General features: G+C 31.7%; 1 protein-coding gene across 1 annotated transcript; it reads right to left on the minus strand.

The window, feature by feature from the left end:
* Positions 1-10769: 10769 nt before the first annotated feature.
* On the minus strand, positions 10770-12349 carry LOC111880216 (probable aspartic proteinase GIP2). The gene has a single exon (XM_023876625.3). It carries the CDS (start codon positions 12256-12258, stop codon positions 10939-10941), a length of 1320 nt encoding a protein of 439 aa, XP_023732393.1. The 5' UTR covers positions 12259-12349; the 3' UTR covers positions 10770-10938.
* Positions 12350-12608: the final 259 nt, after the last annotated feature.

The raw sequence follows: 12608 nt of genomic DNA on the forward strand, positions 1-12608 counted from the left end.
GTTACATAACCCATGACAGCGATGGACTTCGTGCCTATTCCTTATGACAATCCTTAGGAATGAATGAAGAAATAATAGATTATTCTTAGGGTAGATCCTTAAGAATAAAGAAGATAATGGGGATGGGAAGTTGGGTTAATTGTTTGATGATTAAACATAATAAGTATATTATTGTGGGTTGAAAACCCTATGTACTCACCAACTTTCCCTACCCGACCCACTTAGTTTATTTGTGTTACAGGTATCGATATGAAGACACATTACACTAAGAGATTAAAGGATATGTAAATCATTAGTGTAAATGAATATAAGGTCTGTTGATGCTTATGTTTCTGTATTAACGATGACATCCCAATGTTTTAATATAAATAAAAATACATTTCTTCGGAAATGCTTTGTTAATATTATAATCATGTTTTCCTGGGAACAAAATTCCGCAATACTACTTTTCAAAAATGATAATCTTATTTTTAAATAAGCATAAATAAAATTTTTAAAATGACCGTGAATTTGGGGATGCCACGGTTGGTATCAGAGCATTAGTTTAAGCGAACTAGGAATTATAGGAAATTTCTAGACTTAAACTTAGAATGCTAAGCGATGATTCTGAGATGAGTGTCTGCTATATTTAGGAAGAACGCACGAATAGACACAAGCAATAGATTATTTAGGGGAGATAACTAAATTGGTTTTATGTGCTAAATGATTTATGGTATAATTTGCCTTATATGCTATATGATGCTATCGTTTGATTGAACCTATGCTCTATTGCCGACTGGATTTGGAAATTTTATGTGTTCAGATTTCTAAATGTTTAATTACGGTATTAGAACTGGCATGTAACTTTTCGGAATGATAAAAGGATTTATACGTCTGGTGTAAAAAAAGCTTTCCCTATCTTAATTCTCGTCACTACACACTGAACGCCTGATTTGGTGTATAGATTGATAGGTGAGAGCTCGAAGCGGATTGGGAAACGGTAACCAGTAGCCTGAGCCACGATTGATTGAGCATGCACCAGAGGTAGCAGCTGCACCTGAGCCAATCATGATGGCGGGAGTCCAGGAAATGATTCGGGTTATAATGGCGCAACAAAAGGAGGAGATGAGGTAAATGTTGCTTAATAGGGATGAACCTACTATGTGAATTGTGCAACCTGAATTGAATGAAGGATAGTCAGAAGAAGGAAACTATAGTAGAACCATCAGCTAAGCTGAACCGCCAATGGTTAAAAGAAATAACCAAGATGAACGGATTAAAAGGAATGGATGCAAGTATAAAACTTCACGACTTGCAAATCATCAAAATTTACTAGGAAAGAATATCCAATCAGAGTTATGGACTAGATCTCTAAGACGGAGCTAGCTTTCATAATATGTGGTTGCAACGACAACTTACAAACCATTTATGTTGTGCGTTAGTTTAGGGGTGAAGTTGTTCGTGGGTGGAACACTTTGGGAAAGATTATAAGCCCTAATGAGCCACTACAAATGACATGGGCATAATTCTTGGTACACTTTAAATGCAAGTTTTGCTCCACCCAAAACATGCTAGACCTGTAGAACCAGTTTCTGACATTGAATAAGGGCAACATGTCCATTGATGAGTATAACGACGCCTTCACAGAAAAGATGGAGTTTGCTTTGCACATCCTCCCTGACGAGCAAATAAAAATCGATAAGTATACAAAGGGACTACCAGGAGAGTACACTGTGCCAGTACGCTAGGCACCTACTCTTGAGGCAGTCATCCAGTTCTCTATGTCTGTCGAAAAAATGATCGAAGGCAGAACCGCCAACAAGGTTAAAGTTGGCGATAAGAGGAAATTTGAGAAGTATTCAAGATCCGACAAGAAAAATAGGTTTCCGAAGCATGACCCCAACAACAAGAGGCATGGGGATAGTAATGAAGAAAAGTGGTGTGAGAAGTAAAAAAAGAAGCACTGTGGGAGATGCTACGGAGAAGTGACTTGTTATATGTGTGGGAGGATTAGTCACTATTCCTAGGATTGTACATTTAATGATAAGGTATGCTAAGGATGTAGAAAAAAGGGGCATATGTCAAAGGATTACCGAATAAAAATGAAGCAGCAAGGCCGAATGCATCGTCGAAGCCAAATGCAAGAGCATTCCAGATGAGCCTTGATAAAGTAGGTGACGATGTAAGGGATCAGGAGTAAGGATCTATATATCTGAAGAGAGAGTTATATAGTAGCCACATAAATAGTAACATGTGTTATAGCCTAATATAAGAGGCATAGTGTAAGGTGAACTTGAATATTATGTAATCGTTTCCAGAAATAATATAAACCTTAGTTATGTTATCTGATGTGTTAAATGACTATGTGAAATTCTTGTGTGGTGACTTGGAGAACTGCGAGATAATACTTGGGATAAGTATGATTAGGTCTGAAAGGTAGTAAAGACCTATACTACTAGAAGCACATGACTGACACTTAGATCAGGGGAAGTCACAAAGGTTACCAAGGCGCTAGTAATTGATTCCGTTTTGTTCATGTCCGTCGTTACCATCATTTTGGTAATGACTAAGATGATGATTGTTATCCCGACCCTAGTAGTCATATCAAATCGAACATGGATAAGATGAGTATGTTACATGGTTCAAAGAACCAAGATCAATGTAGCATCCGTCTTAAACCAAAAGATTGAAGTATTGTTGTCGCCGTTAAGTAAGAAGCTTATAGCTAGAAGTGCTACAAGCTAGAATCTGATTATATCATAGAAAAACATGAATGAATGTATCTTCCATTATAGAATCTAAGTAAAAAAGACCTGAGTCTAAGCGTTGCATCATATGATGAGAGGTCATTAGAACATGGCCCATCAGTCTCTTACGGTAGTCGAAGTAAAGAACTTATCTTAAGTTAATTTTGTTAAGAAAGAGCAAGAGTCTCCAATAAAGATAATGTCTGTAACTCGAAGGTTATGATTGAAAGTCCAACATGAGATAAAGAGCGGGTGCAAGATTGAGCACCGTCATCAGTCAAGAGGTCCACGAGTTAAATACTCATTTGAAAGCAACAAAGAGTTATAGTTATTACCTAGGATGAAAAGATAACATATGTAGTCATTATACAAGCTCTGTTTTGTTGATGATTCTGGGACGTTATTATTCTAAGGGGGAGATAATTGTAACACCTGTAGATTCGGGCTAGTCAATTAAGATATACTAAGCGTTAAAAATGCTTTTTTTTAATAGAAGATTATCTAGGATAAATAATCTTAACAAAAGTAATACTTAGGGTCAACAATCGTAACCTAATTGATGTAATAAAAAAGAATTATATGAATATTATATGTTTCATGACGATTATAATATAATAAAATAGGAAAAATCAGTCGAATCGTCTGTAAAATCGTAAAAATAAGTGCGCCAAACATATATATATATATATATATATATATATATATATATATATATATATATATATATATATATATATATATATATATAATTTAGAAAGTACACGTCTTCCTAATCCCGAAAATATAAATTTCGTAGAAATCCGACTCCGTATGAAATAGATATGATTTTTATAAGATATAAAAGTCAACCGCGTGTAATGAATGTATGATGTAAAAAGCTACGAAGAGAATGATTGACTTTTAGCTAAAATCACCAAAAATAAAATCGTAGTACTCTTTAAAATAAAAATTTTGAGAAAAACAATACAAAAAATGGAGTCTGCACAGAGAGTTATGATTTTAGCAAAATCATTTAATTCTATCAAAATATGGACGAAAAATAAAATCAAAATTAGCCGACGTAGTCTAAACGAAAGTTGTAGATCTCGTCGATAGCTACACGTGTATATAAAAAGGGTCAAAAACGGAGTTCATATGGACAAGTTATAATTTATAATAGCATATTTACGTATTAAAATAAATCATATATATATATATATATATATATATATATATATATATATATATATATATATATATATATCATTAGAAATGTATCAACGGTGCGGTCGTTATAAGACTATTGTTGAGTACTTTCGACATTAGTTTAATACAAATATCATTAAATCTATTTAAAATAGTATTATAGAGGCTGTTTAGTTGTTTAAATAACTATAATGTCATTTAAGTAACCATAGAGGGTGGTTTTTGAAAATTCAATTACTATAAAAAGAGGCTCTAGGATCTCATATTTCTTGCACCATTCTCTTGATTCAATAGTGTTTCTCTTCTTATTCCCTGAGCATTTCGATCCCTCGTGATTCAAATTCTCTTTCTATAGTTTTAGTATAGTAAGGTGTAGGGATGAAAGTGACTCCAAACCCGGAAAACCCGGAACCAGTTAACGGGATTTTTAGAACCGGAAACCGAACCGGTATATAGTACCTGGTTCCGGTTCGGTTCCGCGTATGGTACCGGGTAAAGTGGGTCTAGAACCGGAAAACTTGGAAATATCAAAGTTGGTAGGTTGGAACCGGATAAAGTGGGTTTAGAAACAGAAAACCCGGAAAAACCAGAATTTTTAGGTAATTACTTACTACTTAGTGGATTGAACTTTAAAAATTTTCATATTGATATCCCGAATTTGGGGACTGTTACTCATTCAATATGAAACCAAAATGGACACAATTATAATCTAAAATCATGTACAAACTCTAAACTACATTCTGGAAAAAAGTGCATGTCAATCTGACTTTAAACGAATCAGATATGCATGTGTTAACATTTTCACCGAATACAAAGTACAAAAAAATAGCTAAAAAGTTGAAAATTTTCAATTTTGATATCCTGAGTTTGGGGGACTATAAATGGTTGAATATAAAACCAAAAATGACAAAATTATAGTCTAAACTTATGCACAAACTCTAAACTACAAGTTGGAAAAAACCACATGTCAATCCGACCTCGAACAAATTAGTTATGCATGTTTTAAAACTTTTATAGAATACAAAAAAAAAAAAAAAAAAAAACTGAAAAACTAAAAACTTTCACCTTTGATATCTCGACTTTGGGGTACTGTAAGTCAATGAATATAAAACTAACAATGACAAATTTATTGTCTAAAATCATGTACAAACTCTAAACTACACGTTGGAAAAAAAACTGCATGTCAATAGGAGTTGAAATGAATGAGATATGCATCTTTTAAATGCTTCAGAAAAACCGGTTCCTACCCTAAAAGTGGTTAGGTTCCTAACTCCGGTTCCGGTTTTTAGACCCATTTTACCCGGACCCGATGGACCTAAACTCGGATTACCCGGAACCCGGATAAAGCCAATTTTTAAACCCGGAACTGGAACCGGTTCTATGTATTTCGGTTCTAACGGTTCCGGTTCCGGTTCTAACGGTTCCGATTTCGGTCCGGTTTTCCGGTTCTAAATCTCATCCGTAGTAAGGTGAGTGCTGAAGCGCTATAAGAATCTTTTTAGAAAGATTCAACGACGAAGTTCTGCCCCGTAGAGTTTGACTCCTAGTTAAAACCCCCTTTTAAGTGAGTTATGGTTACCATACTTTAAGTATAACTTATGTTTAAGTTCATTATTGTTATCATGAACCTGTAAACAACATATGTGATAAGTATTATAAGTTATACAAAGTGTTATTATAATACCTTTTAACTGCTCGCGGTACGGGGAATCTGGTTTGAAGGGCCGCATAGGGTTGTTGGATTTCAGAACAGCTTAAATGCCAAAATGGCCCTGCCCTCCGATGTTTCATGTCTGCCCCTGTCTGTACATAGTAGCTGAAAAGTATTGTTTAACACTTATATAATACAAGAAAAACAATATTGCTCGTAGACCTTGAGTTAATGATAAATATAGACTAATAATTAGTCACAATAAATATTAGACTAAAATCTAGTGATAATGATACTAGGTTGCAGCGAAGGAAAATATAATTGTTAGAAGCGAAGTACTGCCCGAGTTTGGAGTTACCACTTTAACAAGTGAGTGCATAGTTACTTTCATCTTACACATATATATGAAGTACTTAATATTAATACATGTTATATGTGTTTATTATTTGTGTTCCTGATATTTATGCTAGATAAACGATTTATACATGTTTTACGTGATTTAAACTGTATATGTATTTTTATACCTATAAATATATTGGGTAAAAATGGGTAGATGAATGATGAGAGATGAAAGATGATATAAATGATGAGAGATGAAAGATGATGAGAAGCCTTGACTTTAACGATGATCCAATCATCTCATAGAGTATAGATGACGACCACAACCTATTCTAGACAATCTAGTGGAACCCTAGCAAGCTCGCAACCTGTAGGTGTTGTGAACGATATGTTCACCAGATGTACTCTAAAAACCACGACAACTATGGAATTAGTGCCTTACAAATGAACGTTGTCAGCCATAGATTTAGTACCCTATAGATGGACACTGGCAGCTATGGACTCTGTGCCTATCAGATAACATCGACAACTACGGACTTAGTGTCTGTTAGATAAACCCCTGCAGTGATGGAGTTCGTGCCTATTACTTAGGAAAATCCTTAGTAATGAATGAAGAAATAATAGATGATTCTTAGGGTAGATCCTTAAGAATAAAGAAGATAATGGGGATGGGAAGTTGGGTTAATTGTTTGATGATTAAACATAATAACTATATTATTATGGGTTAAAAACCCTATGTACTCACCAACTTTGCCAACCTGACCCACTCAGTTTATTTGTATCACATGTATCGATACGAAGACACATTACACTGAGAGATTAAAGGAGATGTAAAACATTAGTGTAAATGAATATAAGGTCTTTTTATGCTTATGTTTCTGTATTGACGATGACATCTCAATGTTTTAATATAAATAAAATACATTTCTTTGGAAATGCTTTGATAATATTATTATCATGTTTTTCTGGGAACAAATTCTGCAATACTACTTTTCAAAAAGGCTACTTTGATTTTTAAATAATCATAAATGAAATTTTTAAAATGACCGTGAATTTGGGGATGTCACAACATAGACCATTGATGAATAATTCGGCTAGTTGACTTTTGGTAGGAATATGTTTAGGTATGACAAACCCAAGTTTGTACTGATCTCTTACTAAATGACAATCAATGTCTAAATGTTTTGTCCTCTCATGAAAAATGAGGTTCTTTATTATATGTATAGTTGATTTATTATCACACCATTGAGCAACTGGTATCTTCATTTTCACTTGTAAATCTCTAGGGATGTAATTGATCCAAAGAAGTTCACACATTGTGGCTGCAAGACTTTGATATTCAGCTTCACAAGATGATTTTGACACTATCTTATGTTTCTTTGTTTTCCATGACAGAAAAAATCATTGAAAAAGCAAAATGGAATAGAAAATATGAGTAAATCAAAGTCTAGCATGCATGGAATTTATTTTCAGAATGAAAGTACCATGTCTAGATGCCTATTTGATTTATAAAACAAAATATATATTATATACCGATAAAAGCAGGATGATATATGAAAATCACATCCTCAATATAAGTAACAAAAGGAGAAGGATTATCTTAACAGAAGGAGACGAAGAAAACAATAAAGTAAATAAAATTTTGTAGAACACAAATGAGTAAAAATTATTTGTTGTAGACTAACTAGAAGGATTGAAAAAAGTGATATACCTTATGTAGTTTGCAGATATGCAGTTTCATTGGATATTATAACTAATTTGCTTAATCTTAGGAGCTGAATAATTGACAATTGGAGCAATACATGGGTGGGAAAATCAGTCCAAGAATTTATGTGGTAGTGACACGTGACATAAAGGAGGCATAAAATTTAATACATTTTCAGAACATTAGTTTTGAATTTAACAGTAAATACATGAAATAGAAGAACAAATAAGAAACAGAATGAAAAAGAAGCAAACATAAACAAAAAAACAATATATAATCAACAGCTAAAGCATGAATTATTTTGCATTTGTCAAAACTGTTACATGTTTATCCCAATACACTTTGGGAACATAACATAAACAATATATATATATATATATATATATATATATATATATATATATATATATATATATAATCAAATAGATAAAACATGAATTTTAAGATGATTATACACTAACCGATGATTTGGTATTCTATGAATGAAAGGTTGTCTAATAAATTTTAAGGTATTATAAGAATGATTTGGTATTCTGTGGAATGGCTTTTATAACTGCAACTAAGGAATAATAAGGAATAAGGAATAAGAAAATAAGAAAATAAGAAATTGATGATTGAAACATATAACATTTAGCCTATAAATACGAAATAGAAAACAATTAAATGATAAGATTCATTTGCAATCAATTTCAAATTTATATTTATACAAATTATATGCAGAGAAGTAATTCGAAATTTGAATGTATATGAGAAAAGTGAATTGTATTGTATTTGTTTCTTCAAAAGTAAAACAAAAAAAGGAAAATTGTATTGAATTATTTCTACAATTTATATGCGTTTTATATGAGATGATTATATTAGTATTAAATTTGGCAGCTTATGAGTTCCTTTTTTTGTAGGGATTTGAATCGATTGATGTATATAAAGTATCTTACAAATCGAGATTGATGTATAACAGTTGCTTGTTTTATGGATTGCGTGCAACTAATTTAGGATATAAGATAACAATTTCTGCATATTAAGTCAACCGAAATGCTGATATATATGAAGTGAATGTCGATGGATGCTGTGAGTGAATGGGCAGAAAAAACAGATAGTAGATTGATGGTGGAATGACATGTGGTAGGATATAATGCTTAAAAGAGGACATGTCGCATGTAGGAGAGATTTTAATTAAGGGTGGATATATATATATATATATATATATATATATATATATATATATATATATATATATATATATATATATATATATTCTTATTCTAATAAAAAAAATAGATTTATTCTCATTTTGCCATTCGTCATCCTATTAGATCTTTTAATTAATGTCATGACACTTGTTAACCTATTAATTCTTTATCTTAAATTTTAATTTTAAAATTTTACTCTAATTACATTAAATTAATAACATTAGAATAAAAATTACAATAAAGTTAATACATATTATAAGCTGATATAGTTTTATGTATTTATTTAAATCAACGATTATAATTTTTTATAACTAAAAAAAAATCTCTTAATTAATAATTTATTTAAAATAATTAATTAATAATTTTGAATTTTTACTATAAAAATTTAATTAATTTTGTAACTATAGTTCACGTAAATTATAAAGTATATATATATATATATATATATATATATATATATATATATATATATATATATATATATATATATATAGATCCGGTAAGAAATTTTTTTTGGTAGGAAGGTAAGAAGTTTTTTTTTTACATATTTTTTTGACGACAAAAAAATAAATCACTAGATGATTCATTTGTAAGATGATTCACAAGAAAAAATTCCCAAAAAAAATCTTTATGATACATTTTTAAGTAAATTAAGAAAAACTTCACTTTTGTGACAATTTTAGTGAATAACAACAAAATCATTGTATAAATGAATTATCGAGATGTTTTTTTTGAGAATTTTTTCTTATGAATCATCTTACAAATGAATCATCTAATGATTCATTTTGTTTGTTCGCGAAAAAAATATGTAGAAAAAACTTCTTACCTTCCTACTAAAAATTTCCTTCTTATTTGATCTTGACTATATATATATATATATATATATATATATATATATATATATATATATATATATATATATATATATATATATATATATATATATATATATATATATATATATCATGTTTCTTTTGATAAAATAGTTTAAATTTAAAATTAGTGTCAAAACTAATTATTTTTTGCTTTATTTTGTATTAATTTATAGTTCGTGAGTTAGTTTTTTTTTTTTTTTTTTTTTTTTATGTTTTTAATTTTCTAGTTTAATTAATAATAATAGTGATGTGTCAAGTGTATTGAGTGAGTTGGGAAATATGAAATTTTCATGTGTTTTGGGTTACTAAAGATGGATTAGAGATGATAAAGAAAAATTGATGTAACTAATGAATTGAATGAGTTGATAGGGGTCGGGTCGATACCCTCCAACGTGCCTTAATAAATAGTGTTTAGTGTTTGGACAAATTAAAATTAAAAGTGTTTATTGACTTAGATAATAAGTTTTTGATAAGTTGGTGGGTTGTAAAATAGCTTATGACATATTTACACCAATTTAATTACTATAATAACCATATTGTTTATGATTATATATAGTGTTTAGTGTTTGGACAAATTAAAATTAAAATCCGTTTTGATCAATACCGAAAACACTGATAATCGATTTTACAAATCAACTGTAAACATAAATTGTTTTAAATAAGTAATCACAAACATTGAAAATATCTTTTACATTGGACATAACAAAAAAATTAACTGTGTTAGGACAAAAGGCTGATAGATTTTGTCGACGACCATTAAAAAAAAAACTGGATTAAAAGTTTTTAAAACTAGACGGTTGTAATGCATAGACACCAAAACTGTAATTTACACTTCAATTTTTTATAAAAAAGAATCAATTAAGTATAGATGGAAAAATATGATCTAATTCTTTTTTATGCAAAAGGACAAGTAATTGATCTTTGTGTCTGTCAACCACACTGTATATACTCAATATTAAACTCAAGAACGCAAATATTTGAAAATTTCCTCCAATCAAGGAGGCATGCCCTCAAGCTTTTAAAACTTTTTTTTAAAATACTATTAAGATTCTCCTTTCACTTTTTGCTACATTTCCCATGTTCTTCCATATATATTACTGAACAAAAAGCGATAGACAACATCTTCCACTAAAACGTGATTCTTGGAATACAAAGCAAAGTAGATCATACAATTTTGATCTGAAAGACTAGCTAGCTTCAAAACATTACAAGGGAAAGCTAGAGAAATATGAACAAAACAAATACAAATTCTAAAGTACCCAGGGAATTAATATACCCTGCTATGGGAACAGCTTGTGTTCTGGAGCAGGAGAGACGAAGAGAGTCCGAGTGTTGACGCAGTTAGATCGAACTCTAGAATATAATTCTCTAACTGATGCCCACCTAAGACAATAGATGTTGTTGGTGAAATTCCTCCATCAAAAAATGCAAGGCATATTACATTCTTCTTCGCTTTCACCATTGAGTTTGCACCATACAGTCTCATCCTTACAGTACTCCCTTCCAAAACAAGGTCGATATTTGGAACTGCTGGTCCAGTTATCGTGTTGGGAACAGTCCTCGAGTCAAAGCACTCCACAAAAGGTGCGACAGCTTTTACCTTCTTTATTTTGTTCATTGATGCTTCCTTGGTGAATTCTTTAACAAGACTATTATAAATGGACGAATGCAAAGTCGTATAAGGTTCCATAGTAGTAATCTTTGTTCCCCCAACTCCATTTTTATCAATAGATAGCAGAGATGGACTAAAAGCTACACGTTTACCGTGTATTTCAATGTATTTGACATTGATAAAATACTCAAGGGAAGGCTCTTCATCAGCAAAAAAGGGGTTAGTGGCAATCGGATTGACAACAAGCGGGGTCGTTACTAGTGACAGAGATTGATCTTCGATACTAGGAGACATGTAATATGGACCTCCACCAATGAATATATCCCCTAATCCACTTTCAGATGATGAAGGTAAACAAAGAGCAAATTTTTTAGCTAACTTTAAGGAAGATGAAATTTGTGATGGCAATGAGATGTTTATATTTGCAAAGCCAGCCAACCCTTTAGCATGGTCACCAGGTAAGCCCTCGACAGTGAGGGCACAAGAGAATTGGAATTTTTTTATGTAGTAACTAAACCAAACATACGCACCATCGGTCGAATATACTCTCATGGTATCTTCACTAAGCACTTGGTCTGTGTAGTACACTAGATAGGGGATGTAAGTGAGCACACCACATGTGTCCTTTTTGGAGCACCCTGGTCTAAGAGTCTTGTTGCAATCTATACAGGATGACCCCCTGGCCTTCGTACATCTGCTTGAACCACATGATGCTCGTTTATATGAAGACGACACATAGGATGTACAATCATACCAAACAGATGGTGATCCAAGATCAATCAATGCATCGATTATGTTAGCTTCCTCAGGGTTTCCAGACTCAAATGTGGTGTAGTACTGGAGCGTTGTTTGATTTTTTCTAACTGGAAGGTGAATGGCTTTTGGTTTTGGCAGTTTGGGTGGACCTGAAGCGGCATAAGAGAAGCTTACAAGAGAAAAGATGACGAGAGTGGTAAGCGTTTGAGAAGATGCCATTGTGGTTGTAGTTGCCAAGTCATTGATGGAAATGGCGTTGTTTTATAGTAATCATGAATCTTGATGCCCATGACGACATTAGTAAACCAGGAACCTCTAGTGGATGCATAATAATTAATACTACAAAAGGAGATTTTAAATAAACCCACATGGTTCTTAAATTAACACTCTTTCATAATTCTATCACATGCATTTATACTTTATTAAGTTTCTTCTTAAGAAATAGCCACAAGTTCAGAAATAGCCACAAATTAAGCATGTTTCATTGATAATCACTACTTCACTAGTTTCGCAGCCCCCTTCCACAACCGACCGATCCAGTTCTTGCTATTTCTTGTATGTAATTCACA

This window comes from Lactuca sativa, chromosome 8, assembly GCF_002870075.4.
Source record: "Lactuca sativa cultivar Salinas chromosome 8, Lsat_Salinas_v11, whole genome shotgun sequence".
NCBI lineage: Eukaryota > Viridiplantae > Streptophyta > Magnoliopsida > Asterales > Asteraceae > Lactuca > Lactuca sativa.

Coding starts and splice junctions, on each gene's coding strand:
- LOC111880216 (XM_023876625.3), bottom strand. CDS start 12,258: ATGGCATCTTCTCAAACGCTTACCACTCTCGTCATCTTTTCTCTTGTA.